This window comes from Clupea harengus, chromosome 12 (assembly GCF_900700415.2).
Source record: "Clupea harengus chromosome 12, Ch_v2.0.2, whole genome shotgun sequence".
Taxonomy (NCBI): domain Eukaryota; kingdom Metazoa; phylum Chordata; class Actinopteri; order Clupeiformes; family Clupeidae; genus Clupea; species Clupea harengus.
In genome coordinates, this window is record NC_045163.1 from 17,893,640 (window position 1) to 17,920,669 (window position 27,030).

The 27,030-nt window shown below is 45.3% G+C and overlaps 1 protein-coding gene across 1 annotated transcript in view; it reads right to left on the reverse strand.

Moving 5' to 3' along the window:
* Window positions 1-31: 31 nt before the first annotated feature.
* Window positions 32-27,030, reverse strand: part of niban2a (niban apoptosis regulator 2a) — a 34,545-nt gene continuing 7,546 nt past the window's right edge. The window contains exons 2-14 of the mRNA XM_031578050.1: window positions 24,771-24,901; window positions 21,898-22,026; window positions 21,269-21,374; window positions 20,800-20,967; window positions 13,981-14,096; window positions 8,818-8,922; window positions 8,165-8,327; window positions 6,966-7,156; window positions 5,606-5,761; window positions 4,961-5,074; window positions 4,554-4,661; window positions 3,595-3,706; window positions 32-3,137 (exon numbers count right to left, since the gene is read on the reverse strand). Coding sequence (XP_031433910.1) covers window positions 1,846-3,137; window positions 3,595-3,706; window positions 4,554-4,661; window positions 4,961-5,074; window positions 5,606-5,761; window positions 6,966-7,156; window positions 8,165-8,327; window positions 8,818-8,922; window positions 13,981-14,096; window positions 20,800-20,967; window positions 21,269-21,374; window positions 21,898-22,026; window positions 24,771-24,901 — 2,891 coding nt within the window. The 3' untranslated portion in view covers window positions 32-1,845. The remainder of the gene's footprint in view (window positions 3,138-3,594; window positions 3,707-4,553; window positions 4,662-4,960; window positions 5,075-5,605; window positions 5,762-6,965; window positions 7,157-8,164; window positions 8,328-8,817; window positions 8,923-13,980; window positions 14,097-20,799; window positions 20,968-21,268; window positions 21,375-21,897; window positions 22,027-24,770; window positions 24,902-27,030) is intronic.

Sequence of the window (27,030 nt, forward strand, 5' to 3'; positions counted from 1 at the left end):
CTCACTGAAATACACAATAATTAGGCAAACATTAAAAGCATTAATATTTAATTAATTATTCACTTTCAGGCATGTTTCATACAAGAGCAAAAGGAAAGCAACAGATGTGATGCAGCTGGGGCTGCTGGGATTTGTAGTAATAAATAAGAACAGACATCATCAAACTGACACTCCTGCTGTTGAGAGAAATACAATTACACTATGCATATGTACTTGTACCATTTCACACAAGTGGTAGTTTTAGTGAAAACAGTCAGGTGAAATTTGGCCACAAATATGGCACTTGACATTTGTAGATGTACCATACCAAAACATCCAAATGATCTGTGAACTGCATAAACATAAGAGCTACTAAAAGCATCTTGCATGAGTTTCATAGTTAAAACCAAGGGCCTCAGAACATTTGAGAGCAGTGTAACCCTCTCCCTAAAGGGCTGCAGTTGGTCAGCACCTTCCCCCCACAGTCCTACACAGACATGCAAAGGTGTACCTGTGGACTGGTGAAGATTAGACAAGCTGTGCTACTTGTGCACACAGCACCGCGCAGGTGTTTGAATAAAGTTAAGATACCGGCGGTGGGTGACCTCAGCTTGCCTTGGCCTATTGACATAGCCAACAGCACCTGTTACAACTGTCTCTGCATGCATGCCATTTTCTCACACTCTTTCTCTTGCCCTTGCATATTACAGCAGAAGAATTACAACAAGGCCGCTGAGGGGAAAATAAATGTATGACAAATGCTCCATAAATAAACAGTTATTAGGTTCTGCGTGAGTAGGTATGGAACAGTATATAAGGAAGCAAATGCTTAAACATTAAAAAATGAAGGTATAAAAAGTATCTACCAAAGTCTGCTAATTAAACTTTGGTCCTCTGAAAACTATAGATCTAGCTGTAAAGAGCATCGGTAAATTATAGCTGAAATGAAAGCAAACACATATTTTTAAATAAAAATAATAATATAATAAACATATTTAGCCAAAGAACGGTTCTCACAGCCTATCAGTACATCAACAAATGTCCAGGAGTAATTACTTTATAGCTCTTATAAGCTATAAAAACTGATAAGGTATCTTTTTTTTAAACTGTCTTTATACACACACACACACACACACACACACACACACAAACACAAAGGCCATTAGGCCTTTGATAGGCATTTGACAATGTCTCTCAGGAAAACACAAATCCCCAACAAATAATTAAGGGCGACAAACCTCTTCATGCTATTTCTGCAATTATCAGGATTACCACCTCCCTAAACACCTGACTGACCCTCACACCACTGACTGGTTATGCTTAAAAGCAGAAACATCCTCAGTGAATGGACCCTACTCTACATTTGAATACATTCAGTGTCTAGACATACAAAGTAAGAGCAGGTAACAGTGATAGAAATAGGAGTTGGTAGTGAAACCGTCATGAAGTGCCAAGACTCAGGGGCAATAGTGTTTTCAGTGACATCTGCATTAGATATTATTACCAGTTGGGCACCACCTGTATATTGTGGTGGTACAAAAAGGAATAAAACTAAACAAGAAATCAAAATAATTATCAATATACGAATATATGTCACTTAAATGGGAAAATATATAAAATGAAATTCAAAGCAGGGAAATGTGAGAAACCCAGATAACTTTTGCCGCTGGTTAAAACCAAAAAGGAAATCTAGCCAAGGGCAAACAGATAAAAATAAAATAAAGAAGGACACATAAAATCATTTGCTGCTGAGAAATTTTGGCCATTCCCAGCTCAGATTCTTGTCAGTTTAAAAGAAAAAGGCACTGAAACAAATTTCAAAATGACCCCATGTCCACATCCATCCTTTGTGCTTTTGGGTGAAGGTCACAGGAGAATGTCTGTTGCATACTCCCCATTCTGCACCGTGTCTCTGGGAGAGACGTCTGTGGTGTGTGGCTGGCCGATCTCCAGGAGGACTTCCTCTGGATCCAGTGCGCTCGCTTTGACCACCTCACCCGCTGACCGGCTCTCTGCCTTCTCGTGCTCCTCGTCTTCCTCCTCAAGCGCCTCATTGGTCGGTGACTGGAACCCGCTGTCGTCGTGGTGACGAGGGCTGGAATTCAAATCGGAGTCGACAGCGATCTCTGCTGGCAGCTCGGCCCCATGGTCCTCTTGTGTTGACGCTGATGCTGCTGGCATCTCGCCTACCTGTGAGGTGGCCACAGGCGTTTCTACTTCCTGTGAGGTGGCCACAGGTGTTTCTACTTCCTGTGAGGTGGCCACAGGTGTTTCTACTTCATGTGAGGTGGCCACAGGTGTTTCTACTTCCTGTGAGGTGGCCACGGATGTTTCTACCTCCTGTGAGGTGGCCACAGGTGTTTCTACTTCCTGTGAGGTGGCCACAGGTGTTGCTACTTCCTGTGAGGTGGCCACAGGTGTTTCTACTTCCTGTGAGGTGGCCACGGATGTTTCTACCTCCTGTGAGGTGGCCACCGGTGTTTCTACCTCCTGTTGACATAAGGCTGCTGCTTCATCTTCCTGTGTGCTCTGCTTTGCATTCTGTAGGCTTCCTCCTGAGCTTGCCTCCTCTTCCTCTGGCGAGATTCCACTGATCTCTCTCTGCACCTCCTCCTCCTCCTCCTCCTCCACCTCCTCTACTCCTCTCTGAGCCTCCTCTCCCTCTTCCAAAGATTTGACCCCATTGGTCAGGACGGGTCTGTCTGCGTCTGTGTTTGCGTCCCCAGCCGGTACCTGAATCATCACCCCGGGGTTGAGGAGACCACGGATCTCCTGCACGCTATCAGGGGACTCAGGCATGGCTTTCTCCAGAGCAGCAGCGTTGGTGGTGGCGGAGTCCGACTCATCCTCCTCCATCTGGGCCTCACTTTCCTCTGGGATGCCCTCCACGCCGGGCACCTCCATGCATGACTCGTAAGGCAGCGAAATCCCATCCAGTTGGATCATGGAGACGATCTGCCTGCGCCTCCTGTTGCTCCCTCCTCCGTCCCTGCCTGCAACCAGGCTGCCCTGCTCCTGCTCCTGCTCCTCGCCCCCGTACTCCTGGCTCCAGTTGACCGTGTTGTCCTCCAGAAGGTGCAGGTTGGGGTCGCTGCTGGTCATGATGATGCTGTCTCTGTACAGGTTGTGCCTTCTCTGGACGGCTGCCTCCTTCACAGCTGTGACGAGAGGAGAACAAGGGAAAAGGAGAGAGAGAGAGAAAGATTTAAGTAATGTATAACAATTCCTTCACTAATGACGGAAAAGTGCCCTTTTGCCAATATTAAAACTGCAAAGAAAGAAAGTCCAGCAGCTCAATGGTAACATCTACAAAGTCAGTCATTGATTTCCCAAGTGGTACGTGCTACCTTTGTGTTAGCTCTGTGAATACAGCACAATTTCCCAATAGCCATGAGAACACACAAGAGCTGAGTGAGCTCGTCAAGTACCAGAATTGACATGATCTTCACCATAACAGCATTAACCACTAGGGAGGTACTGTTCTCTTATCAGATGGTTTTAATCATCAGAAAAGTTCAAATGAAACTGGAAGGAATACAGCATGAGCATCGTCTCACTTGGAGACTTGGAACAGAATGAACCAGAATTCCTGCGGAGGGGAGTGTGAGGGCCTACCCATCATGATGTCCTTGGTGACGGACTGCAGCACCACCTCCTCAAAGACGTTCTCCACCAGGATGAAGCGAGAGAAGTCCTCAAAGATGAGCTCTTGAAACCGGGGCAGGTCCTAGAGGTGGAAGAGAGACAGCGTCACGGACGCAGGCCCGGATGAGGGACAGCAGACGGATCAAGCTCTTAAAGCAAAATTTCATCCATCGGCCATGACACAGCGTGGGTAGAAAACATCCACTAAATACATGTTTTGTGAGTGTTGTTTTTTCTCTGCCTTCAGTTACAAGGGAAGTTCACATAGCCTAGAAGCTGGACAGAAGAGAGTCTTTCGGGCTCAGAGGAATTCAATGTTTACTAAATATTTTGTGGCCGTTTATGAACCGCTGTGATGCTGTTGAAACTAGACATCTGAAACCCTAACCAATAGCTCAGTCCTACTGACAGGCTGGAACATTCCTACCTATCTAAACTGCAACAGCTGTGCCGATGGTGCGTAGAATAACCAAACTTGGAACTGTACACACTCTTCCAACACAGGACACTTCACACCACATTACTGAATACTAGTAGTGTTAAGAGCTATAAAACTCACAAGACTATAAGAGATAAGAAGACTATATGAGATAAGGGCTGTGTTCATCCTTGGCCAGAGGAGGATTTGAATGTCAAACCATCATCTCTAACTGCAAGGCTGCCTTGTATGATAATTTTAATGATAATGTAACCACATCATTATGGACTGTGACCTCATCATTAAATATAAAAAATCATAAATTCTACATGTGCACACATACAGAGAAAGAGAGTAAGAGAGAGAGAGAGAGAGAGAGAGGTGGGGGCATACTTTCATTAGCAGAGGCTGCACACAGAGAGAGAGAGAGAGACCGAAAGAGAGGGATACACTTACATGAGCAGAGGAGAGAGAGAAAGAGAGAGAGAGGGAAAGAGAGGAACACACTTACATTAGCAAAGACTGGAGAGAGCTGCTTGAGCATGAATGGAATGATGATCTGGAGGAGCGCTTCCCTGAAGAACTTCTTGCGCACACTGCTACTGTCGTAGTCATATTTCTACAGGGAGGACACACACACAAACACACACACACACACACACCTATTATCCCTTTGTTTATAATCCTTATGTTACAGTGATGTTGGCTGTACTCTAGGGCTCCCTCTACAGGGTCAAAAGTGGGCCATTCACTGGGGTCACATTGTGATGTTTGTCATATGTGCTCCAACAACTGTGTGTGTGTGTACAATAGTGCATGTGCATATGTGTACATGTGTGTTTGTGGACAAATGCATGTTTGTGGACATATGCGTGTGTGTGTGTGTGTGTGTGTGTGTGTGTGTGTGTGTGTATGTACCTTCAACACTCTGTCCTGGCAGCCTTGAATGGCCTTACACAGATCGTCGTCTCCCTGGGAGCCCAGAACCTGATGCAGTAGCTGCTCAAAGGTGTACACGGCATTATCCATCTCCTAGAGAAGAGGAAAGACAAGCAAAAGACTGTCTGATTATTGCATCTCATCATTAAACTCTCAATGCAGTTCAGACAAGGCAAAGAGCTACCTAGACTGACTTGTCATTCCCACAACGGCAGCCTTTCCCAAACCTTTTCAAATGCAATTCCCACCGTCTCCACTGGATGTCACCACTACCTAAACAGTATATAGACATCTATCATAGGAAAGCCTGTTTCTAACGCCCAACTGAATGCAATCCTTCAGCAGAGGTAGCATACAGAATATTATCATCATCATCATCTATCCCGCTGAGCAGACAGTTGCAGACACTACAGCCTTTGATAAACACCTTGTTGGATCACTGTGTCCTCTACACAGTATGGCGGCACTTCACTCCGCTGTTCAGGTGCATCATGGGCTTTCACACAACCTATAGCTCAGAGCTAGACTTTTACGTAGAAACAAACATGGAGGGATGGATAGAGAAAACTAATAGATGAATGGATGGATGGAGGGAGGGAGGGATGGATGGATGGATGGACTGACCTCCCTCATGAGGATCTGGGCCCTTTGGATGAAGACGGAGGGGCTGGAGAAGTCGAAGCGTTGTTGCAGGCCGTCCAGACTGAGCTGGTCCACTTTCTCATAGCAGCTGCGCATCTTCACCGGGTGGAAGGCCAGCATGGATAGCTTGTCCATGTGCTTGAGAAAGAGACACACACAGCCTCAATATATATATAAATGAATATATGCATGCAGTAAACACGTCCAACACACACAATTCCCAATTACATGTACACCCGTGAATATGTAAACACTCACTCATGGAATCGAAATGGATTCTAAATATTTCAAATGGCTACCATCACAAAAGACAAAATGAAAAAAAAAAAATCACATCCTGAACACGTTTCTGTAAAACCTTAGGATGCAGATCAGTGTACTGATGACAAGACTAGACTGCAAAGGAGAAGGAAGCGTGACGCTAATCTTGCTCCACTGAGTAACCCAGTCGCATTGGGTCCTGCAGGCTCAGAGTGGGTCAGGCCAGGTCATATTTGGGGAGAGGTGCTGGCACAGGGGCCGGACAGTGAGTTAGCCTCGCTGCTTTCCGATTGGAAGGTGATCCATTGCCGCAGCACAGGGCTGGTGTCCAACGTGCTGATCGATGAGTGCTGTTTCACGGCTCGGCCAGCAGGGAGCGCTGCCAAGCTGCAGCATGGCCCCCTGGGATTAATACTGGCTACGTACCAGCTGAAATACTCTGATGAATTCCTAAGAGGGGATGTTCTAAGGACTCAGCATGCACATAGTGGAAAGGAGGAGATTTTGCTCCAGTCCTACATTTGACTATTTGATAGGTTGTGTTTCACACTAGTTCTACTGCAGGGTGTCAGCTGAATGTACTGAGGTGTGTTTACATTCACATTAGTCATTTAAAATATGAAACCGCTTCAAATCATTATAATCGTAGCCATTGTCCTTTCATGTGCAAAGCTGATATTAACACCAGTTTGCACAGTGGTCAGTGTGTGTGTGTGTGTGTGTGTGTGTGTGTGTGTGTGTGTGTGTGTGTGTGTGTGTGTGTGTGTGTGTGTGTGTGTGTGTGTACAGGGAAACAGTGTAGAGTGTTCAGGGAAATCAGCCCTACTTAACCCTTTCTTTTGAAATTTCGATACTAATGTTCCTAACACATGGACACAAAAACAAGGACACAAACAAAGAAGCTAATGACTTTGACAGACACGAACATACTCTCAGAGACTTTATCTCCTGAAATCCAAGAGCATTCTCCATAACACCAACCCTCAGTGATAACCAACCCCATTAACACAGGGGCCATTAACACAGGGGCCATTAACACAGGGACCATAACCGTGTGGCCGGATGGTTGTTGTGTTCTCACCTCCCCCAGCCGGTCCTTGCCTCCGCTGTGGTTGAGTGTGTTCTTGCTGACCTCCACCAGCTCCCCGAAGAAGATGCTGCGCACCTCGGCGAAGCCCCGACTGATGGGATCCATGAGGGCCTCCAGGATGGAGCTGATGTAGGACTGGACGCTACCCCGCAGAAGCTGGTCTGCTTTGGGCAGCACTAGGGCTGCGACGCGGAGAGGGGGGATTCAAGGTCAATAGGTATATGCGTGACAGAATCACGCACACACACACACACACACACATACACATGCAAAGATATGAAATGGTTGTCATGTACACACACTGCTTTGAGTTGGTGTTGACAATATATTCCTTATGGTCAATGCATTCGTCACTAAAAAATGAACAATGCCAATCAGACAAAGTCATGAACAATGCTGTTTTCCATTTTACTGTCAATGGATATGACATTGAGATTCTACCAGTCACTACAAAGCAGTCAGTCTAGTTGACTGGACACGGAGAGAGACACACACAAAAAAAAATATTAAATGTCAGGGCTGGGAGTGTCAGTAGGTTGGCGTGAAACGTGAGATCGGCGCTGAGGTTTAAAACACAATGGAAATCTCTCTTGTGCCAAGTGGACATTCTCTGTGGCGTACATGAGAGGAAACCACACACAAACACTGCTATGGGGAAGGCATGAATGGCCCAGAAAATGCTGATATCCAGCAAGCCAGGATGGGCTGGTTTCCTTAACACAACAGCTCGATCCAACCAAAATCAATATCTGGAAGGCCAAGCAAGTGTATTGCTTTACAGAGGAAACACAACACTTCTTGTTGTGGTGTCACAATGGTGCTGCTGGCTGACAACGATCCTGGAAAGTAAGTGCAAGACAGCACTACCACGCAAGACTACGATCCCTGGGCCTTTCAATCCACTGAGACTTTTTCTGATTATACATCGTTAGGTGTCTGAACTGCAACATTGTGTGGAGTGTGTGTTCTACTATTCTGTTCAACTGTTCTACATGCAGTGTGTTTATTAGTAAACGTGTTTATGTTTAAATCATTTGATTCCTTGAGTGTCCATAGTGTGTGTGTGTGTGTGTGTGTATGTGTGTAGATGTTTTATTTCTGTGCATTTATGATATACTGAGTGTGATATATGTGTGTGTGTGTGTGTGTGAGTGTGTGTGTGTGTGTGTGTGTGTGTGTTCAGCCCTTACAGCGTATCTTTCCGGTGATGTGGTCTTTGGAGTTGATGATCTGGTCCATGTCTGTGCGGAGCGTGGCGTCCAGGCGGGGGCGCTGTGCCTCACATACCTGCACCAGCGCCTCGTGCTGCGCCCGCGTCAGTGACAGCACCTGCTTGTACACCGCATCTGAGATCTACGCACGCACACACACACATACACACGCACGCACACACACACGCACGCACACACACACACACACACACGCACACACACGCACGCACATGCGCACACAAGCACGCGATAAGGACACAAGAAATGTGTTTTTCATGTCATGTAAACAAAGTGAATCAAAGTGAAGTGTGGCCTTTCAAGTGGTTAGGAATTAGAATAGGCCTCTTCAAGCACACCAGTTGAATTCCCTTTCTTACTTAGGGACCAAAACTGATCTGGGAGCAGACTCACAGACCCACACATGAGAAAACTCACAATAGTCTTTATATGTGATCCACAGAAAAACATCCTGTTAGACCTGGCTAAGACTACTGTCTGCCACAGGAAACACGTTGTGGAGCATGATTTTACTGGAGCTCAACCTAGCACCCGATAAGAAGGATATGGCTTCATTAGTTTCAAAAACCCAATTCCATAACAGAGGAGTGGGATTAATGGGGGACAGTACTCACCAGCATCCAGTTCCTCTGCCTCTGCTGCAGTTTGCCCTTCAGCCGAGGAACAATCAGAGTCCTTAGCTCAGGGTGCAGGGTCTCCATCACCAGGTTAGCCAGGATCTACACACACACACACACACAAACACACACACACACACACAGACACATCCACACACACACACAAACACACACACACACACAGCGTGAGCAATTCATATCTACATCTTTTGAAATGTTTCTGTTTCAAAATTATGTTAAGATCCACAAACTGAGTGCATCCATCATAACCAACGAAAGAGATCAACAAATGAGGTGAACATGATGAAGAGGTGATGACATCCACAGGGCGTGGCAGTAAATGCAGCGCTGGTGTCTTTTAAACAGGGCAGCTCAAAGCACCTTTGAAGTTTGAATTCAGGTATGGGTGTGTCTGAACAGTGTGTGGATAGGTCCAGCTGTGTGCACGCGTGTGAATGTGTGTTCATGTGTGTGTGTGTGTGTGTGTGTGTGTGTGTGAGTGGGTGTGTGCATGTTTGTGTGTGTGTGTGTGTGTGTGTGTGTGTGTGTGTGTGTGTGTGTGTGTGTGTGTGTATCTGTGTGTGTGTGTGGGTGGTATTAATGTTAGAGGAGATAGTGTTGAAACAAATCCTGATGACTAACTAGTTGATTCAAGTCAACAGGGGAATGACATCGTCCACTTGCCCAACAGGGTGGATCAACTCTGACTCCTGTGAGCTCACAAGAAAAATATGGCAAACCAGGGAACCAGAGAAGCAAGGAACCAGGGAACCAGGGAACCAGGGAACCAGGAGACCAGGGATTATCAGAGATCAACTCAACTACCATTTTTCACTTGCCCCCCATACAAACATATGTGTATGTGTATCATTTTGTATGTGTATCATTTTGTATGTGTAAACATTTAATGAGCTGATAAAAAGTCTTTAATTATTGTGAGAATCCTAGAAAAAAAAGAAAAGCTATTTCTAGAAGCTATCCTGTAGATGCAGGAGTTTATGCCTAAACAAAAACATTTGAGATAAATCCAGCTGCTGGAGGCTGTGTGATGGCAGGTCGGGAGGCTTCATAAATGCACTTTCACAAAACAAACAGCCAGAGAACCGAAAGGGTGATGGATTGTTACCTTCACACACTCTCACAAAGATGCACAAACACAAATGTATTTGAACCCCCAAAGACTGCACTATATTAATCACCTGCACTATATTATTCTGACCTGAAGAGGTAAAAGCAAACACACACACACACACACACAAACACAAACATTTCTACATACATAACATACAACATTCCCTTCCTTAAACACACACTTGTCCATGGGCATTTAGGGTCAAGTGTGTGGATTTACGACAGCATGTTATCACACACAAACACACACACACACTCCTTTACAAACACACACATACATACCGTCTATAATAGGCATTTAAGGTAAGTCAGGTCTGTGTGTTAAAACATGTTTGTGCGTGTGTGTCTGTGTGTGTGTGTGTGTGTGTTATGACTCCATCTTAAAGTGAGACGTAATGTAAACAGCACAGTACTGAGCAGGATGTTTGCCTATTGAAAGCAGTTCTTGAGGTGAACAGAGAGCCATATTGTGTAGAGGTTGAGGGTTAACTACTGCAGAGCAAACCAGGCCTGGCTACAAGTCATTATCACCACTGACTGTCATCAGCAAACGTCATACATTAACACAGAGGCCCTCACATAACTCTAGGCTAGTGAAAGTTTCACACACACACACACACACACACACACACACACACACACACACACACACACAAACACACACAAACACACACACACACACACACACACACTATATCACATACTACATGTACACCCTAAACACCACCATGAGCATATAGACCACAACATACTATTTGTCACTCCAACTCTGCCACGGTATTGTATTAATACTCATGCACCTTAATGATCAGTGAGTTGCTCACAATACCAGTGCAATACCCCCCCCCCCCCCCCCCCACAGAAAACACAGCAGCACCCACCAAAAACTATCCCTCGCCCAGTTTCCATGGCAACACAGGGTAGGGGAGCAGCCAGGTGTACGCTGACAGGGCACTGTGGCCAGGAAGAAAAACAGGAAGAAAACACAGCCAACACCTAATGGCAATAACACCAGCAGGGCAATGGCCTTTTCAGGGGGGTCTCCTTCTCTCTCTCTGTGTGTGTGTGTGTGTGTGTGTGTGTGTGTGTGTGTGTGTGTGTGTGTGTGTGTGTGTGTGTGTGTGTAACACTATGGTGATTGACTGAGACAGCCTGGGGAGGGGTACAAGAAGAGTAGTTACTCCTACACCCTCACACACACACACACACACACGCGCACATACCACAGTCATGACATCAAATAAATACACACATACAATCCAGGGAGCCCCATGCCCTTTCCTTTTTACTCTAAAATGACTTTGTACTTGTGCATACAGAATATGTGACTTCAGAAATTAAAACTAGCTAAGAACAGCAGAGATTGCATGTGAGTGCTGTCCGCTGATACCTCTATGGATAAGGGGTAATGTGAGCTTAGAGCTACTAGTGAAAAGGAGGAGAATTGGAAGGAGGTAAGTTACTTTGCTACGTCGGAGCGTGTGGCGTGGTAGACAGATAAGGAGGGTTTAAATCTCCTAGGAAGCAGAAGTGGGGTCAGTGACGGCTGTCAATCATCCCTACAGGCTCCTCCTGACCTTTGTTTAGAAAACATCAATTCATTCTGCTTAACTCTTTCATTCCATCATTAGGCAAACAAACATGGAAACATAAACCTCTGATAAACCTAAAGAACTGATCTCTTTCCAGAAACACAGATATAAGGTCCAGAAGGGTCTGTTGTGGTGTGCGATGATGTCCAGTCATGTATATGTTGAGATCATGAGACGTCTATAAAGAGACTAGACTAAGCCTGTGTTGGCTTCTGAGGTGGGCCAATTTGGGCAGGAGTGGCAAGTCTTGTTGCTAAGAGCCAATATGGCGCTGAGTTTTTTCATAGCAGCCAATAAAGAGCACACTTGACCCAACTGCAGGTTATGCGCAGCCAATCGGATGATTTGGATCAGGTGTGTTCTTGATTCGCTGGAATGCAGCCACACTGGCCTAGGGATTTTAGGGTCATATTTTAATGCATTGTAGACATGAAGTGAAACCAAGCTTAGATGGACATGTTACCTCCAGGCATGCACACACACACACACACACACACACACACACACACACACTGGGCCACTCATCATCAGTTTGAGGTCACTCAGGTCATTGTCACCCTCTTAGCTCACAGCTTATTAGGGTTGAGTCACTCTGTGAGTATGTGTGAGAAAATAAGAAAAGAGGAGAGAGAGAGAGAAAGAGAGATAGAGACAGAGAGAAAGAGAGAGAGAGAGAGCGATAGATTACCAATGACTCATCACGAATGCCTAATGAAAAAGGTCAGTTTGACTTTAGGCATCAAACAAACATAGCAATGCAACACACACACACACACACACACACACACACACACACACACACATACACACACACACACACACACACACACACACTTATCCTCACACAGATTAACACACAACACAAATAGGGCAGCACATGTCATATTAGACACCCACTCACACATTCCTTGTCAAAGCATCTCACAGCATCAGACTCACACACCATAAAGCAATGGCACTTAAGTCTCTTACATAAGCAGGGAACACAAGAAAATGATCACCTGGGTGACAAACAGGCCTGTCCCCATCTTATCCCTCACTTCCCCTTTTCGCTCTGCTTTCTTGGTTTTTCGCTCCGCTCTCTTCTTCTTTCGCTCAGCTCTCTTGTTATTTCGCTCCACTCTCTTGTTCAGCTGGGAACTGGGAAAGCTCACATTTGGGAATGTTCCACTTCCCGGTTGAGAGTGTTCACATGGCAACAATAATTTGGCAAAGGTATTGATAGAAGGCTAAACTTACGTTAGTTACACAAAATGTAACGTAAACCGTGAAGTATCGTTTAACATCACAATCACCTGAGCTAATGAGTATGCCCTCAATTGACAACGAAGTCACTTATCTGTGCGCGGGGCACGTACATTTGTCACCTTTCACCACAAACACTGCCCTTTTGAGTGACATCAAACCTACTTCTTGAAGCTCCCAAAAACTTCTAACTTTCCAGTTGGGATGGCGCTGGAACTTTCGTACTTGCTCCTGAACGCACCATTACTCTCACTGCATGCCATCTCTCTCTCTCACTCATTGTCACTCACCTCTCTTTCTGATGCAAACAATTAATTTGCATTCCATTCAAAATCCAACTGAGAGCAAATCAGCTTTATAATAAAGGACGGACACACACACACACACACACACACACACACACACACACACACACACACACACACACACACACACACACACACACACACACACACTTTTTTCTGTGGCCTGGACTACTTGCCCACCTGCATCAACCTTGAGCCAGGCCAGGAGGAGACAAAGACAGAATTCAGCTTTTTCAGAGGAAACTCCACCCTAAGCAGGCAGAGGAGAGGTAGAGAGAGGGAGAGAGAGAGAGAGGGGGGGGAGAGAGGGAGTGAAAGAGAGTGAGAGAGGGGGGAGAAAGAAAGAGAGAGAGGGAGAGAGAGAAAGAGAGAAGGCCTGTCTGAGTGCTTTCTACTGGGTGTGCACTAGCTCTACCAAAGGAAGGCTCTAATTACTGCCTCTACCTGTATCTTCGCCAACATACACACACGCACGTGCGTGCGTACATACACAAAGATACACACACTCCAAGAACTAACACTCAAATGGATGGGTATGGAGAAATAAACTGACATGAGTGTGCTACTGCCAAGAAGCCTTTTCCAGCTCTCTCCATTCTTGAAGGGTGGTGCAGCAAGTACATTTATATCAGCTTACACTTGCATTTGACCATGAAATCCACTGCTGCCATTTTTGAAGAAATCCTACCCCATCCTATCCTACCTGGTAGACTGACTGACTGTGCTAGTGATACCTTTTGCTTTTTCAACAGAAACAAAATAAAACAACAAGAAGAAGATCCAAACTGAGCCATTACAGCTGATGCATGCCAGTCTAAATGTGATGTTCTAACAGTCAGGGTCTCCTCAGGGCCCAGTGGTGCAGAGCTGCCCTGAGTTCCTCTCACCTGAGCGGGCTCCCCACACATCATGTCCCAGGTGCCGTAGTGGCCTTTGGACTGCCTGTAGAGCCTCACGGCATCTGTGAAGGCTGGGGTCTGCACTGTGGACTCCTCCGAGAGACCTACAGGGGGATGGAAGCAGAGGGAGGGAGAGAGAGAGAGACAGAGACAGAGACAGAGAGGGAGGGAGGGAGAGAGAGAGAGAGAGAGAGAGAGAGAGAGAGAGAGAGAGGGAGGGAGGGATACAAACTTTTATCAGAAAACAGTAGTGGTCAAAAATAGTGTCAAGTGGTGGTCTCTCTCTCTCTCTCACACACACACACACACTCACACACACACACTGTAATGTAACCGTTTCTAACACCACTCCAACAGTGCCTGTGTCATCACCTAAAAAAGAGAGGTGATTCTGTAAACACCGTTCAGGAAAGGGATCACCAGTTACCATGGTAACTCAAGGCTGCCCGGGGCTGCGATCATGAACATCATAAAGTAAAGGGGATACCTCATGTGCAGGGAACATTAAGAACAGTACTTGGGTTTATGCTGATTTATCCTCAATGTCCGCAGATAAAGAGAATTAACTGTTGGACGAACTCCTCTAATGAGTCCCATCCTCCCTAAACACAGCAAAAGACTGACTATGCTTTTAGAGTATGCTTCATTCTTTGGGTGTACAGTATATACTATACTATTATTTGGGTGTACATAGTGTAAAAAATATAAATCAATTTTGAATTTTGAATCGATTATGGATATAAGAATGAGTACGGTTATTAACCCAAATAAACCGGTAAACAATAATTAGATTGGTTCACCACAATGGTATTATTAGTAGTGAAAGGGACATCCAGACATTCACTGGAGCTGCTTCCTCATCCTCGTCCTCCATGGCCTGTGGTGACATCTGCTAAACAAGTACCATGCCATGGTGCCGGTTTGGCAGAAGCTTTAGTGCCTGGAGTGGTTCCTCCCATTAAAGTCAATGGGAGCAGAGGACTGAGACGCACGGAAAGGGTTGAACTAGCACTTACTGATCAAACACGAGCAACCATGTGTGTGAAACACACACACGCACACACACACACACACACACACACACACACACACACACTCAAAGAGTATGACATATTTCATGACTTCCTGTGGTATACAGGACGTGACGACCCTCACCAAAAAGCCAACTCACATAAATGCCTGCAGGAAATGACTGAGCAAGCTGCAGAGACATAAACACACACACACACACACACACACACACAGACATACACACACACACACACACACACACAGACACACAGACATACACACACACACAGACACACACACACTCACAGGTCAGCTGGACACAGGTCAGTAACACAGGAAAGACTGGTGATGGATTGGGTGCTGTGTATATTTGGGAGGGAATGTGTGTATATCAGCTGACACACATACTTGTACCCAATACTTTCCACGTAGGCTTCACCATACAATAATAGTTGTTTAAGTATTTTTACTATGAGAGAACGGTAGATGGTGATAAGTCTGGGACAATCGAACATGGCAGGTTTGTGTAGGGGTGATTCGGTGGTGATGTGATCCACTCTGGGTAACAAAGACAGGAAGTGAATAAGCGGGGGGGGGGGGGGGGGGGAGTCCCACAGGAACAGGAAGTCTAGAAGTCCCAAGCCAGATGGACATGAGAAGACGAGGGGATGAGAGAAAGGGAAAGTGATACTGTCCGACTGACTGGGGGCGGGGAAGAGGGAAAGCAAGAGAAATGTTGGGGAACTAACACAAAAGAGAGAGGGGGGAGGGAGAGAGAGAAATAGATAGATAGATAGATAGATAGATAGAGAGAGAGAGAAAAAAAAGAGAGAAAAAAAGAGAGAGAGAGAGAGAGAGAGAGAGAGAGAGAGGAGAGGTCCTTTGAGAAAGATGGAAAGAACCCAGGGTTAGTTTGGTTCCCTGGCATCTGCTCTCATGAGTGTATTTATGGACACAGGGCAGAGGCAGAGTCCCAGGAGTGGAGCTCAAGTTTGTTTGAGTTTCTCTTCTCAGCTCTCAACCTGTTTCTCAACCTTTCCTCAACCACAATCACTTCTGTGCCAAATTTCTGTGCCAAGCTGCCATGGCACATATTATGGTAAATATTACCCATGTACATTCATACAGTCTAGAAATATCACGGAGAGCGTGTGCCATCATAACAAACATATTACCTGGGGATTGCCTTGGTATCCAGAACAATAGGCTTAGTATAGGTTCCGTATATGGAGAAAAACTACTTCTGCACGTGCAATCACAGTTATGCTAGTAGAACAGATTTCCAACTTCTTTGTGCATGCGTGTGTGTATATACATATTTATTTTGAAACATGCTAGCTTTTGTGAGAGCTTGTGTATGTGTGTGAGAGAGACAAAGTGTGTGTATTTCTGTTTGTGCTTGCTGACTAGCCTCAGGGAGCTCTGGGTATAAATCCATGTGGAGAGATCAGGCCATAGATTTGGTGTGCTGGGCAGCAGCTGGGTATAAATAGCACATGTGGTTGTGTTTAAAGCGCTTCTGGCTCCCCCTGGCAAACTGCTCACTACTGGCTGCGCGCTACTCCTGAGACAGCCACCCATTTCCCAAGGACTTCCCTGCTTTCCAAGTGTGTGTGTGTGTGTGTGTGTGTGTGTGTGTGTATGTGTGTGTGTGTGTGTGTGTGTGTGTCAGACATCAAAGCAACCTCTAATTCTGAGACAGAGTGTGTACGGTGTTCCTGTTGTGTCTGCTGTGTATCTGCGGCGTGTTTGCGGCCTCAGACGCATGGCTGTCTCACCATTATTGTTCCAATGTGAAAATGGCAGATTTCAACATCAAAAGTTCCTATCTTTAAATGCTTGTGTACTTTCTACTTTCAAGCAGTCTGGTCTCAGTGATTAACCCTGTCGAACATATTTGACCATTTGTGAATGTTGTCAAAAGCTTCCACAAATTCTACTATGAGACAAAAAATCCACTAGTAACTCCACCCTAACACACCGGACCTGAGATGTTGTATCAATGCTGCTCTAAACTCTGAACAGACCTCAGAAGACACCAGACTTAAGAACCCCATCCACAAAATCAGAATTGTCAATCATTTCAACTGCCCATTGAAGAAGAAAAAAAAAGGAACCTTTGCTTTCTGGCATTTCTGGAAGCATAACTGATTCTGTCCAGTCCCGGCAGAGCTTACTCGCTGTCCCTCTCACCTCACATTTTAAAATCACACAGTTCTATTCTCTCTTTCTCTAAGGTGCAAGAGTTACTAATAAAACACAGAACTGCACTTCTAAAGGGGCTGAACCCTGGATGTGGAGATTAAATCTGAGGGTTTGAATGGAAGCACCAGATTGCTTCAATATTATTTTTCAAATGTGAGAATGTGTTTAGTCAAGTCCACAGTTATTCTGACCACATAAAGGAATCAGTCTGTCCCTCAGGGAAAACACGGCTGAAAGATCAAACACGCATTGACATTGCACCTAAGTGCCCAACACCCACAGATTTGCATGAGGCTGGCTGCCTGGTTCCTCTTACCACTGTCCTTCTGTATTATACCTTTGCTGTCTCTTGTCTTACCTATACCTCTCTCTCCTCACCCCTGTAAGCCTCTAACACCAATGCATTCCTTCTTCTCTTTTTCCAAGTGTTCTCTCCTCTAGAACATGAGGGCACAACAGCTGAGGGAGGAGAAAGCTGATCTGTCGAAAAGCCCTTAAATGGAGCCAATGTTCCCGTCAGGCGTTGTCTTCCCTAGAACACACTGGACCTGTTGTGCTTTTGTTGGATGTGCTCTGCTTGGTTGAATGTGCTCCTGGGTTACAGTGACCCTACACTAAGTTCCCAGCCTCCATTTCTTTCATCTTCTCTCCATTTTTCCTCGTTCTGTCTTTTCCTCGGAGCTCAGTAAAAGCAGAACCAGGAGCTTAGCAGTTTGAACGTAATTTATGGGGACAACTTCAGTTCCTCTCTCCAGAGAGAAAAAAAAAGAAGTACAGAATGCAGTTAGCATGAAATGCGCCATCTCTTCCTCTCACGGTGTACACTCACTCATCAAGCAGTCATTGGCCATACCCTACTCACTTCAGTTCACCAACTGAGTACAAACTACATGATGACCCGTGGTAAACGGTAAACAGAAAAACACAGTCCTTATATAGATGGTCAAAACAATATCTAAGCTCATTTTCTCAGGATCCTGACTAGAATAGCAGGACTCGGTGCCAGACCTCCAGTTCACCAGTGCTAGATGACATGCAGCCGTTAATATGACTCACTAGGGCTGAGAAACACCGATTCCATCATTTATCTGCCATTAGGCCATGACAAATTCAAAGCACATTCTCATAAAAAAGGGATGATGGGGTTTCTCAGGTACACACACACACAGAGAGAGAAAGAGAGAGACAGACACACACACTACACACACACACACACACACAGAGAGAGAGAGAGAGACAGACACACACAAAGAGCGGAGTCCGTATCTGTGGGCAGTCCCAGAGCAGGGTGAGAGCAGCCAGAAGAGACGGGAGTCCCCATTATCTTACAACTGTATCCCTCTGACACAGCGGGACCTGATGGGGATGTCTGGCTTCCCTCAAGCAGGCTCCAGAAAACAAAAAAAGAGAAACAGAAGACAGAAAACAGACATGGGGGGGCTAAAAGAGAGGAAGAGAGGAAGAGGGAGGGAGGAGGCATTTTACCCTCCTTGAGATGAAAGGACTAACTGTATCCTCAGGGGAGGACAGTGAAAAGGAGAATGAAGAGAGAGAGTCAGACAGTATATTTAGAGTCACATATCTGACATACTGACAAGCTGGATAATACTGGAATAATGCTGAAAATGCAGCACCTTGTGCCGAGGCTTTCATTAAATAGAATCCCCTGGAATTAACATGAAGCTATTCTTTAAAAGCTGGGGACAAGTCCATGCCTAAGTTGTCTCCCGGGCTTGTAAGCATACTTCATCGGGTAGGGAGGACAACACCACAGATTGATAGCAAAAGGAGGGAAGCAAAGACCTAAGTTAATACATGAGGAAATTAAAAGTTAAAATTGAAAAACACTTAAATAAATAAATAAATAAATAAATGTATTTTAGTATTGTTTTAACAACATCCAATCACTAATCATCATCAAAAAGACAAATACTTAGTATATTGCAGTTGACATTATTGATAGAAGGACTAATTTAAGGCGACTTTCTTAGCAACCGTACGGTAATTGTGGGAAACGTAAGCTTTGGCTAAATACTGAATACAGTATGAAAGGAGAGCGGTTGCCTTGCTGAACTCCAATCCTCCGAAAACTGTAACATTAAAGGACACGGATCTATGATTAACACAGTACTACATGTCATCACCTTGTGATTCCATACAAGATACATGTTCCACATCCATGTCGTGACTGGTCCTTTAAACATACATGGCACCTCTGTTCTGAGTGTGTTATTATGGGATGGTGTTGACATGTGAATGGCTATGAGTAACTTTGGTGACCACTGATGAAGCTATTGACTGTGTTGCTTTTTTCGGCTTCAGATCTCAAAAAGCAAGTCTGGGCTTGTGATCTTTTCAAAGGCCTACAGAACATTAAACAGTGTTATGGTTTCGGTGTCATTAACCAGGCAATCACAGTGCTAAACTCAGGCCTGAAAACTTAAGCTGGGCTCGAGCTCCACTTTGCTCGGCCACAGAGGACATATGCTCACACAAACCCAGCTGAAAGCAAGCACACCATTCAAGGGAATTAATTCTTCTGGAAACCTGACACCATAGTGCAGTGCCAAGCCCTTCAACGACACACATCACAGGACACCATTTGAGTTTGATTAGCAAACACCTGAAGGGAGAGGCTCTTTTCCTGCAGTGCACAAATACACACTACCAATTGAACATTTAACAATGAATACGACTGCTTGCCCTGAGAATATTTTTTTACTACCGATATTTCACACAAAAAATCTGACACACAGCTCCGCATGTGATGTACAAACATGGAATGATCTAGGAATCCCTATGGTACCGTTTCAAAGTATTGTATTGAATTCATAAGCAATAATTGGTGGAGTCCCATGTGATTTGATGAGAAAACATGAACAGCTTGCATAACACAGATATCACTGTCTAAGACACGAGACAGGTTGAGCACAACCTTTTGGCTTCAGGTGACAACTTACAACAACAACCTAATGGCTTAAAAAGCACTTCAGAGGAACTGCATCTCTCTGTCACATTACAAAGGCCCTGAAAAGTATGTATACACTGTAAATGACAGCAGCATTGGCGAACACAACACATTTTAACACAAATTCCTGGGAACATTTCAAGACGGCCAAGTCATTTCAAAGGCATCCAAACTTTCACGCGGCAACGCACACCTCACACACCCTTTTCTGTTTTCAACAATGGCAGTGATGCAGAAGATGAGTTATTTGTGAGGGTGTGACCTGCAGAGGTGTGGGTGGGGGTTGAGTGTGCGTTGGTGGTGGAGTTAAATGTGAGAAGTCTACAAAATAACAATGAATAGTGGATCACTTTGAATGCCTTCCTCGTCGTCAAACGCTACACGTGAGACTGCAGGTAGACAATAAGTGCAGATACGCTGTCTCAGAGTGTCCCTTGAATGTGTGTATGGGCATTTGTGTGTTTATGAGCACGTGTGTGAAAGTAGGAATGTAAGGCACTTGTGTCTGTGTGCATAAGAGAGAAAGGGTTAAAAAAAAACACATACATATCACATATTTGCCTGATTGCACCTGTGTGCGATTGTGTATGTGTGTGCGCATGTCTGTGTAAGAGGATTCTCACCGTTGTTTACGTGTCTGACACAGTCCTGGAGGACAGCGTGCCACTTGCTGTGTTCCTTCTCAGTCATAACACAGAAGTAGTGGTGACGGGCATACGGGTGCCACAAGATCAGCGGGTACTGAGACGGGCACCGGAGGAACGGCGAACTGCTCGCTTTAGCTTTCACCCCTAAACACCCCCACACACACACACACACACACACACAGAGTATGTATCAGAGTATATAAGAGCATCAGTGTCGAGCATGATCATCCCTGTGCCTGTGCCTGTGCCTGTGCCTATGCCTGTGCCTGTGCCTGTGCCTGTGCCTGTGCCTGTGCCTGTGCCTGTGCCTGTGCCTGTGCCTGTGCCTGTGCCTGTGCCTGTGCCTGTGCCTGTGCCTGTGTGAGTGAGTGACTGAGTGAGTGACTGAGTGAGTGACTGAGTGTGTATATCTCTGGCTCTCCCAATCTTCTCATTCCTTTCTCACCGGGCAGGCTGGTGTCGAGTAGTTCCAGGTACTCCTCCATGGAGTTCAGGGCTCTGTATCCAGCACAGTTGATGTTCCCCTTGGGATGCAAGCCTCTTTCGTGGGCCTAAAGAAAGAAGAGGAGAGCAGAGTTCAGATCATCCCTTAAAGTATTATTCGACTTATACTGAACTGCCTATGTACAGCTACCTTTTTAAAGCAACATGCAACAATTATAGTATATGGTCATATGAAGTATAGTTAAACAAAGCTGTCCTCCCCATCCAGGATGTGCACTATGTAGTTCTGTGTTCCAGGCTGGAACAACCTGAGAAAATGTAAAAAAAAAAAAGCTTTCACCGTGCGGCTTTGTCAACTATATCGCCAAGGATTTCGTCAGTGCCAGGTGGACTGTTGGTGGTGTTCACAAGGTTTTTGCATGTCTTTAAGGTAGTTAGCTCGCAAATGTTAGACCAAAACTCCTTTTTGCTGCTTTAAAACCACACACTCTTTAGACTTTTGCCCTTGTCTGCGCCAAGGTTGCTTGAAATACGTTTAGAAGTTGACATGGTCCTATCTGAGAGTCTTTAGGCTAACTGTGTGGTTTTCTTTGACTGGATTGTTGCTTGTTTGCAGTGGGTTCCCCTCACCTGTTTGTTTTCGTAAAGAGCGATGTTGTAAGTGTCGTCCACGTAGAGAAAGCGATGACGCCATTTCTTGTTCTCTTCCAGGTACTTGTAGAGACTTCCAGAAAAGATGCACTTGTCCTTCAGTGGGTCCTGAGGCAAGATGAGTCATGACAGTTGTGACAGCAGTTGTGGTTAAAGCTCCACTTACAATACAGATATTGCCAACAGCAAAGGAACAAAAACAAGTGGTTGTTATAGTAACTACGGCAAAGCACGCCCCCCTCATTACTATGATAATTACACCACCAGGGAAACTGAAGTCTCCATTTCTGATGCTACATTACAAACGTTCCCTACAGCCCTGCCAGGTAGCTTTCAGTTGCCTTCTGGGCTACGTTCAGTGACACCCATTTGAACTTTGCCAGGACTACCTGGTATAGTATGGAGGGAGATTTTGCATTTAGAGTGTGGTCCACCCTGGAAGAAGGGCTAATCCTTATTGGTGAAACCACCCATGAACTGCTGGAGCAGGCAAATACCACATCCTTTTATGGGGAAAACTGAATGCAGCCCTCTATGTTCAACTGCCAGGCATTTTCCCCCATGGTTGGTTACTGGTGGTTACTGGTGGTGCCCTTGTTCAGTGTCGAGTTAAATATTGAGTCTGGGTGAGATCTGGCAACTTCCAACACCGGCGCCTGTCCAAACCAGGCAAAAGTTTTTCTGGATGCCATAACATGAGTAGCAATCAGCAAATGAAGGCTTATGGGAGCTTTGATGTACTTGTCTGTAACGCCAAGTCCTATTGGTCAATTACACACGCATGCTAGCGGACATCAGACAGGAGAACATGTGATTTTCATGAAGTGTTTACCAAAGTGAACCCCCCTCCTCTCACCCACAACACTTTTAGATTTCCAACAGGAGATCAAATGCCTCAAACCAGCTTAATCCCAGCCAAGGAAGGAAGGAAGGGGGGAAGCAAGAGGGGAGGGTGGAGAAAAGAGAGAGAGAGAGAGAGAGAGAGAGGTGGAATGGGGAGAAGAAAGAGGTTCTTAGTAGTGTGCTAACTGTAGCGTCTAGAGACATTTACCCAGAATGGGGACAAAACACAGTGTGTGTGTGTGTGTGTGTGTGTGTGTGTGTGTGTGTGTGTGTGTGTGTGTGTGTGTGTGTGTGTGTGTGTGTGTGTGTGTGTGTGTGTGTGTGTGTGTAGCATTATGGCTTCCAGGGAGGCCTCTTCAAACACTACCACTGAGACCCAACAACACAACTAACTGACTACAGTAGCATAAAGAGATGCTAATTGCCTGTGATTCACGAACCCAAAGACATTTGCCCTACTTCCCTCAACCAAACTACAGCGGAGCCTGTCTGAGGTCATCCTTTTCTGTGCTTCCACAGAACCTACAGCAGATCCATTGTGATAACTGGTGGCTCGCTGATTCAGAGCAACAGTCTCTCCTCATTCAGCTCTTCTGTCCGGCAGCTGGGGGACAACAGCTACTGCAAGTGCTGCACTGGTAATGGGCAACATGACAAAATGTGGGACTAAACCTCAATGAATGGGTGGGGGTGATAGAATGTGGATAATGGGCTGAATGAAGCAACGGTGAAAACAGAAAAAGATGGAAAGAGAGAGAGAGAGAGAGAGAGACAGAGAGGTTGGGGCAACAGTCACTTTAGCTCATGTGTGAAATCTGCTCCAGTTTCCAATCTCATGCCAGTGAAAGCAGAACCATGTGGATCTGAACCACAATTGCTCCTTCACTTCATTGTACAGTTAGTAAGTATGTGTGGTGTGTGTGTGTGTGTGTGTGTATGTATGTATGTGTGTTGAACCAACACACTAATGAAACCACAGGAAGTAAGGAGAAAAAGGGGGTTTAAGGGTGTTGCTGAGAGATGAGAAGAGAGTAGTTGGATGAAGCAGGGAGAGATGAATCAGATAGACAGAAAAGCAGAGAGTGAACTACAGACTTGCAGGAACAGGACAAGAGGAAGGAATGGGTGGCTCATAGAAAGGCATAAAAATGATGTTACTGTTACAGAGAGGGGAGGATAAAAGGAAAAATAAATGATTTGAGGGTGATAGAGAATCTCAGGCCAACATTCTATTAGACAAAAGACCACGAGGCGAATCAAAGGTTTCTGGAGGTGTATTTCAAGGTGCTCCTGCAGGGAGTCAATTCCAATATCAAGTAGAGGCAGGCAAAGACTAAAGAGGCACCACAGTGTTACAGGTTAAATACCAGTCAATCATGGGAGGATACATTGGGGGTGATAGGTTTGTTACAGGTCAATGTGGGGAACGGGGCATGTGAGTGGGAGGGGATGTTCCTATGAAGGAACACACACAGGCCCAAAATGGTGGACAATGGATGTGTATTCCTCCACCTGGGGCAGGGGGGGATGATGTCTGCTAGGGGCTTTAAACAAAGGTGTGCCAAGACTATCAATGCACATGGCACACACACACACACACACACACACACACACACACACACACACACACACACAGGAGAACATGCTTGCAATGCAATGTAAGTCTATAAATTAATGGCAATATCAATTTCCATCAAGGGTACTGGGATGAAGATATGGTATGTGATAAAAGAGATAATCAAATATGTGATGAGGAAAGAGATGGTCAATTAAACACAGAGAGAGAGAGATGGAGAGAGAGAGAGATAGAAGCCAGAGAGAGAGAGAGAGAAAGAAGTGTGAGAGAGAGAGATGGAGAGAGAGAGATAAAAGTGTGAGAGAGAGATGGAGAGAGAGATAGAAGCCAGAGAGAGAGAGATAGAAGTGAGAGAGAGAGAGAGATGGAGAGAGAGATAGAAGCCAGAGAGAGAGAGATGGAGAGAGAGATAGAAGCCAGAGGGCCCTCTTGCCTTCCGGTGCAGCAGCTGGGTCTGTGTTCCTCCTCCACCTTCAATCTCGAAGCGCACGTTGTTGAAGAGAGCCACGGCATACTGCTGCTCATACACCCACCCAAACTCCTCCAGCACTACACGTGTGCATGCTACAGAGAGGGAGGGAGAGAGAGAGAGAGAGAAAGAGAAGGGGGGGAGAGAGACAGAAGTATATTAAATATAGGTGTTAAATTCTGATGACATTTATTTTACTGTCTAACTCATCAGCACTAACATGAGTAGGCACTCCCCAATAGAGCTCTTACAGTCTTTCCCATTATGAATGAGAAAGACATATTCTGATGACATTCTGACTTGGACACAGGGATTTAAACATCACGTGCAAGGACGGCCAACAGGTAGCAGCTGACCTCGACCCTAAGCACAGAAGGCAATGCATCACTTCAAAAACACAGAGGTTGATAATTAAGACGTGAGTTTAGCTTTTTTATTAATTTAATCTCTCTCTCTCACATCCTGTCAGGAGAGTCTGCCCTGGCCAATGAGTGTTTCACATAGTCATCTCACTTACACCTCATCCCAGGAGTCTCCATGCAGGAGGCAGCCCATGAGAAGGCCCCCAACACACACACTCCTCACAACACACACACACTCTCCTCACAACACACACACACTCCTCACAACACACCCACACTCCTCACAACACACACACCCCTCCCTCTTATCTGTGCAAGATCAGAGAGAGGACAGAACAATGAGGTCAGATCTTCACTGATGGAGGGGAGGATAGGAGAGGGGAGAGTGGTGGAGATCTGAGTAGCGTGGCAAGAGGAGAAGGGTGGAGGAGGAGAGGAGGAAAAGGGTGGAGGAAAGCCGAGGAGAGGAAATAAACTGACCAAATTCAAGGGAGTCTCCCCCGCGACCACATAGCTCTGGAGCATGAGCCGCTTACTGGGAGAAGGGGAACAACTGTACACTTGTCAGATGGATTCTTGACAGACTTTGGTGTTTGTGGTCAACTGAATTTTCTCTACAATTTCAACTATGAGCATGCCTTAAGGTTCCGTTAAGTCTCTTCACTGAGGGCTGGGTCACAAGTAAAGAGAACATTATTTCAGAGGAAGACAGAAAATAAATATCATTACTTGCAAACTGTCATGATCTGGTGGTAATCTCTCTGCGTTGAAACTGATATATTTCAGGTACAGTGTAGTCAATGGAAATTACATGGGTGACAACAGTATCTTCAACATGTAATATAATAGACACAAGCCTCCTTGCTTTAAAAGCAACAAATACTTTTCATCTTTAAGTCAACTCAATGCAGAAGTACTCAACACCCAGCAAACGGGAACATGATCACAGTGGCCTAAGATTGCAGGAGTCTGAGAGTGATGCCTATCTAGTAGCTGCCTAATGACTCTCTTAGCTTAAGGTCAGAGGTCACTCCTTGTGTTCTGTTCACAATTGAGAGAATTTCTTTCTGACATGTAACCACCTGTCCTCTTAAGACACGCACACACACAAGTACACAGACACAGACACAGACACAGACACAGACACAAACACAGACAGACACAGACACAGACACAGCATGGCATAGTAATGCAGAGCAATAAAGCTGCAGATATCTACACCCTCCTTTCTTTGTTCTGGACAAAAAATTGGGACAGTCAGCATTTCTGATGTTGTTTTTTCCACTGATGTGTAATCGTCATGCCAAGACGATGCACTCTGAAAAGAATATGCTTGGAAAGCGTGAGGTTCCTTGTGTGCATGTGTCTGTGTGTCTATTCAAATCCATGCGGACTCACAGACAGTTGGCAGTGCACACTGAAAGGATACATTAGCATATCAGCACTTTAGGAAAAAGAGGGCCACATTGTAAAATAAAATGAGCTGGAATTAGCTCTGTGTGTGGCGAGATAGGGAGCGATCAGCTCCATGCTCACAATCTACCTTTTATGCCAAGGGCAATCGTCACCCCACTGAGAGACTATTTACATTTGAAAGGCATCATATCTGGTGAAATTATATGGACCAAAACAAGGTTTTAACCAGGCACAGTCCGACAGCAATTAGCATGAGCTTTACCTCTTTAACACTACCACATGCTAAAGAGACTTCTGGGAATGGGATAGGTGTGTGTGTCTGTGTATTGCTGAAGGGCTTTGGATCCTAACCAGATGTGCTAAAAAGGCTGGCTGTTTTTGAGACTTCACTCAGCACAAGAAGAAAGCAAAAATATTTTCAATGTTTTATGCTGTTTGTAAAAAGA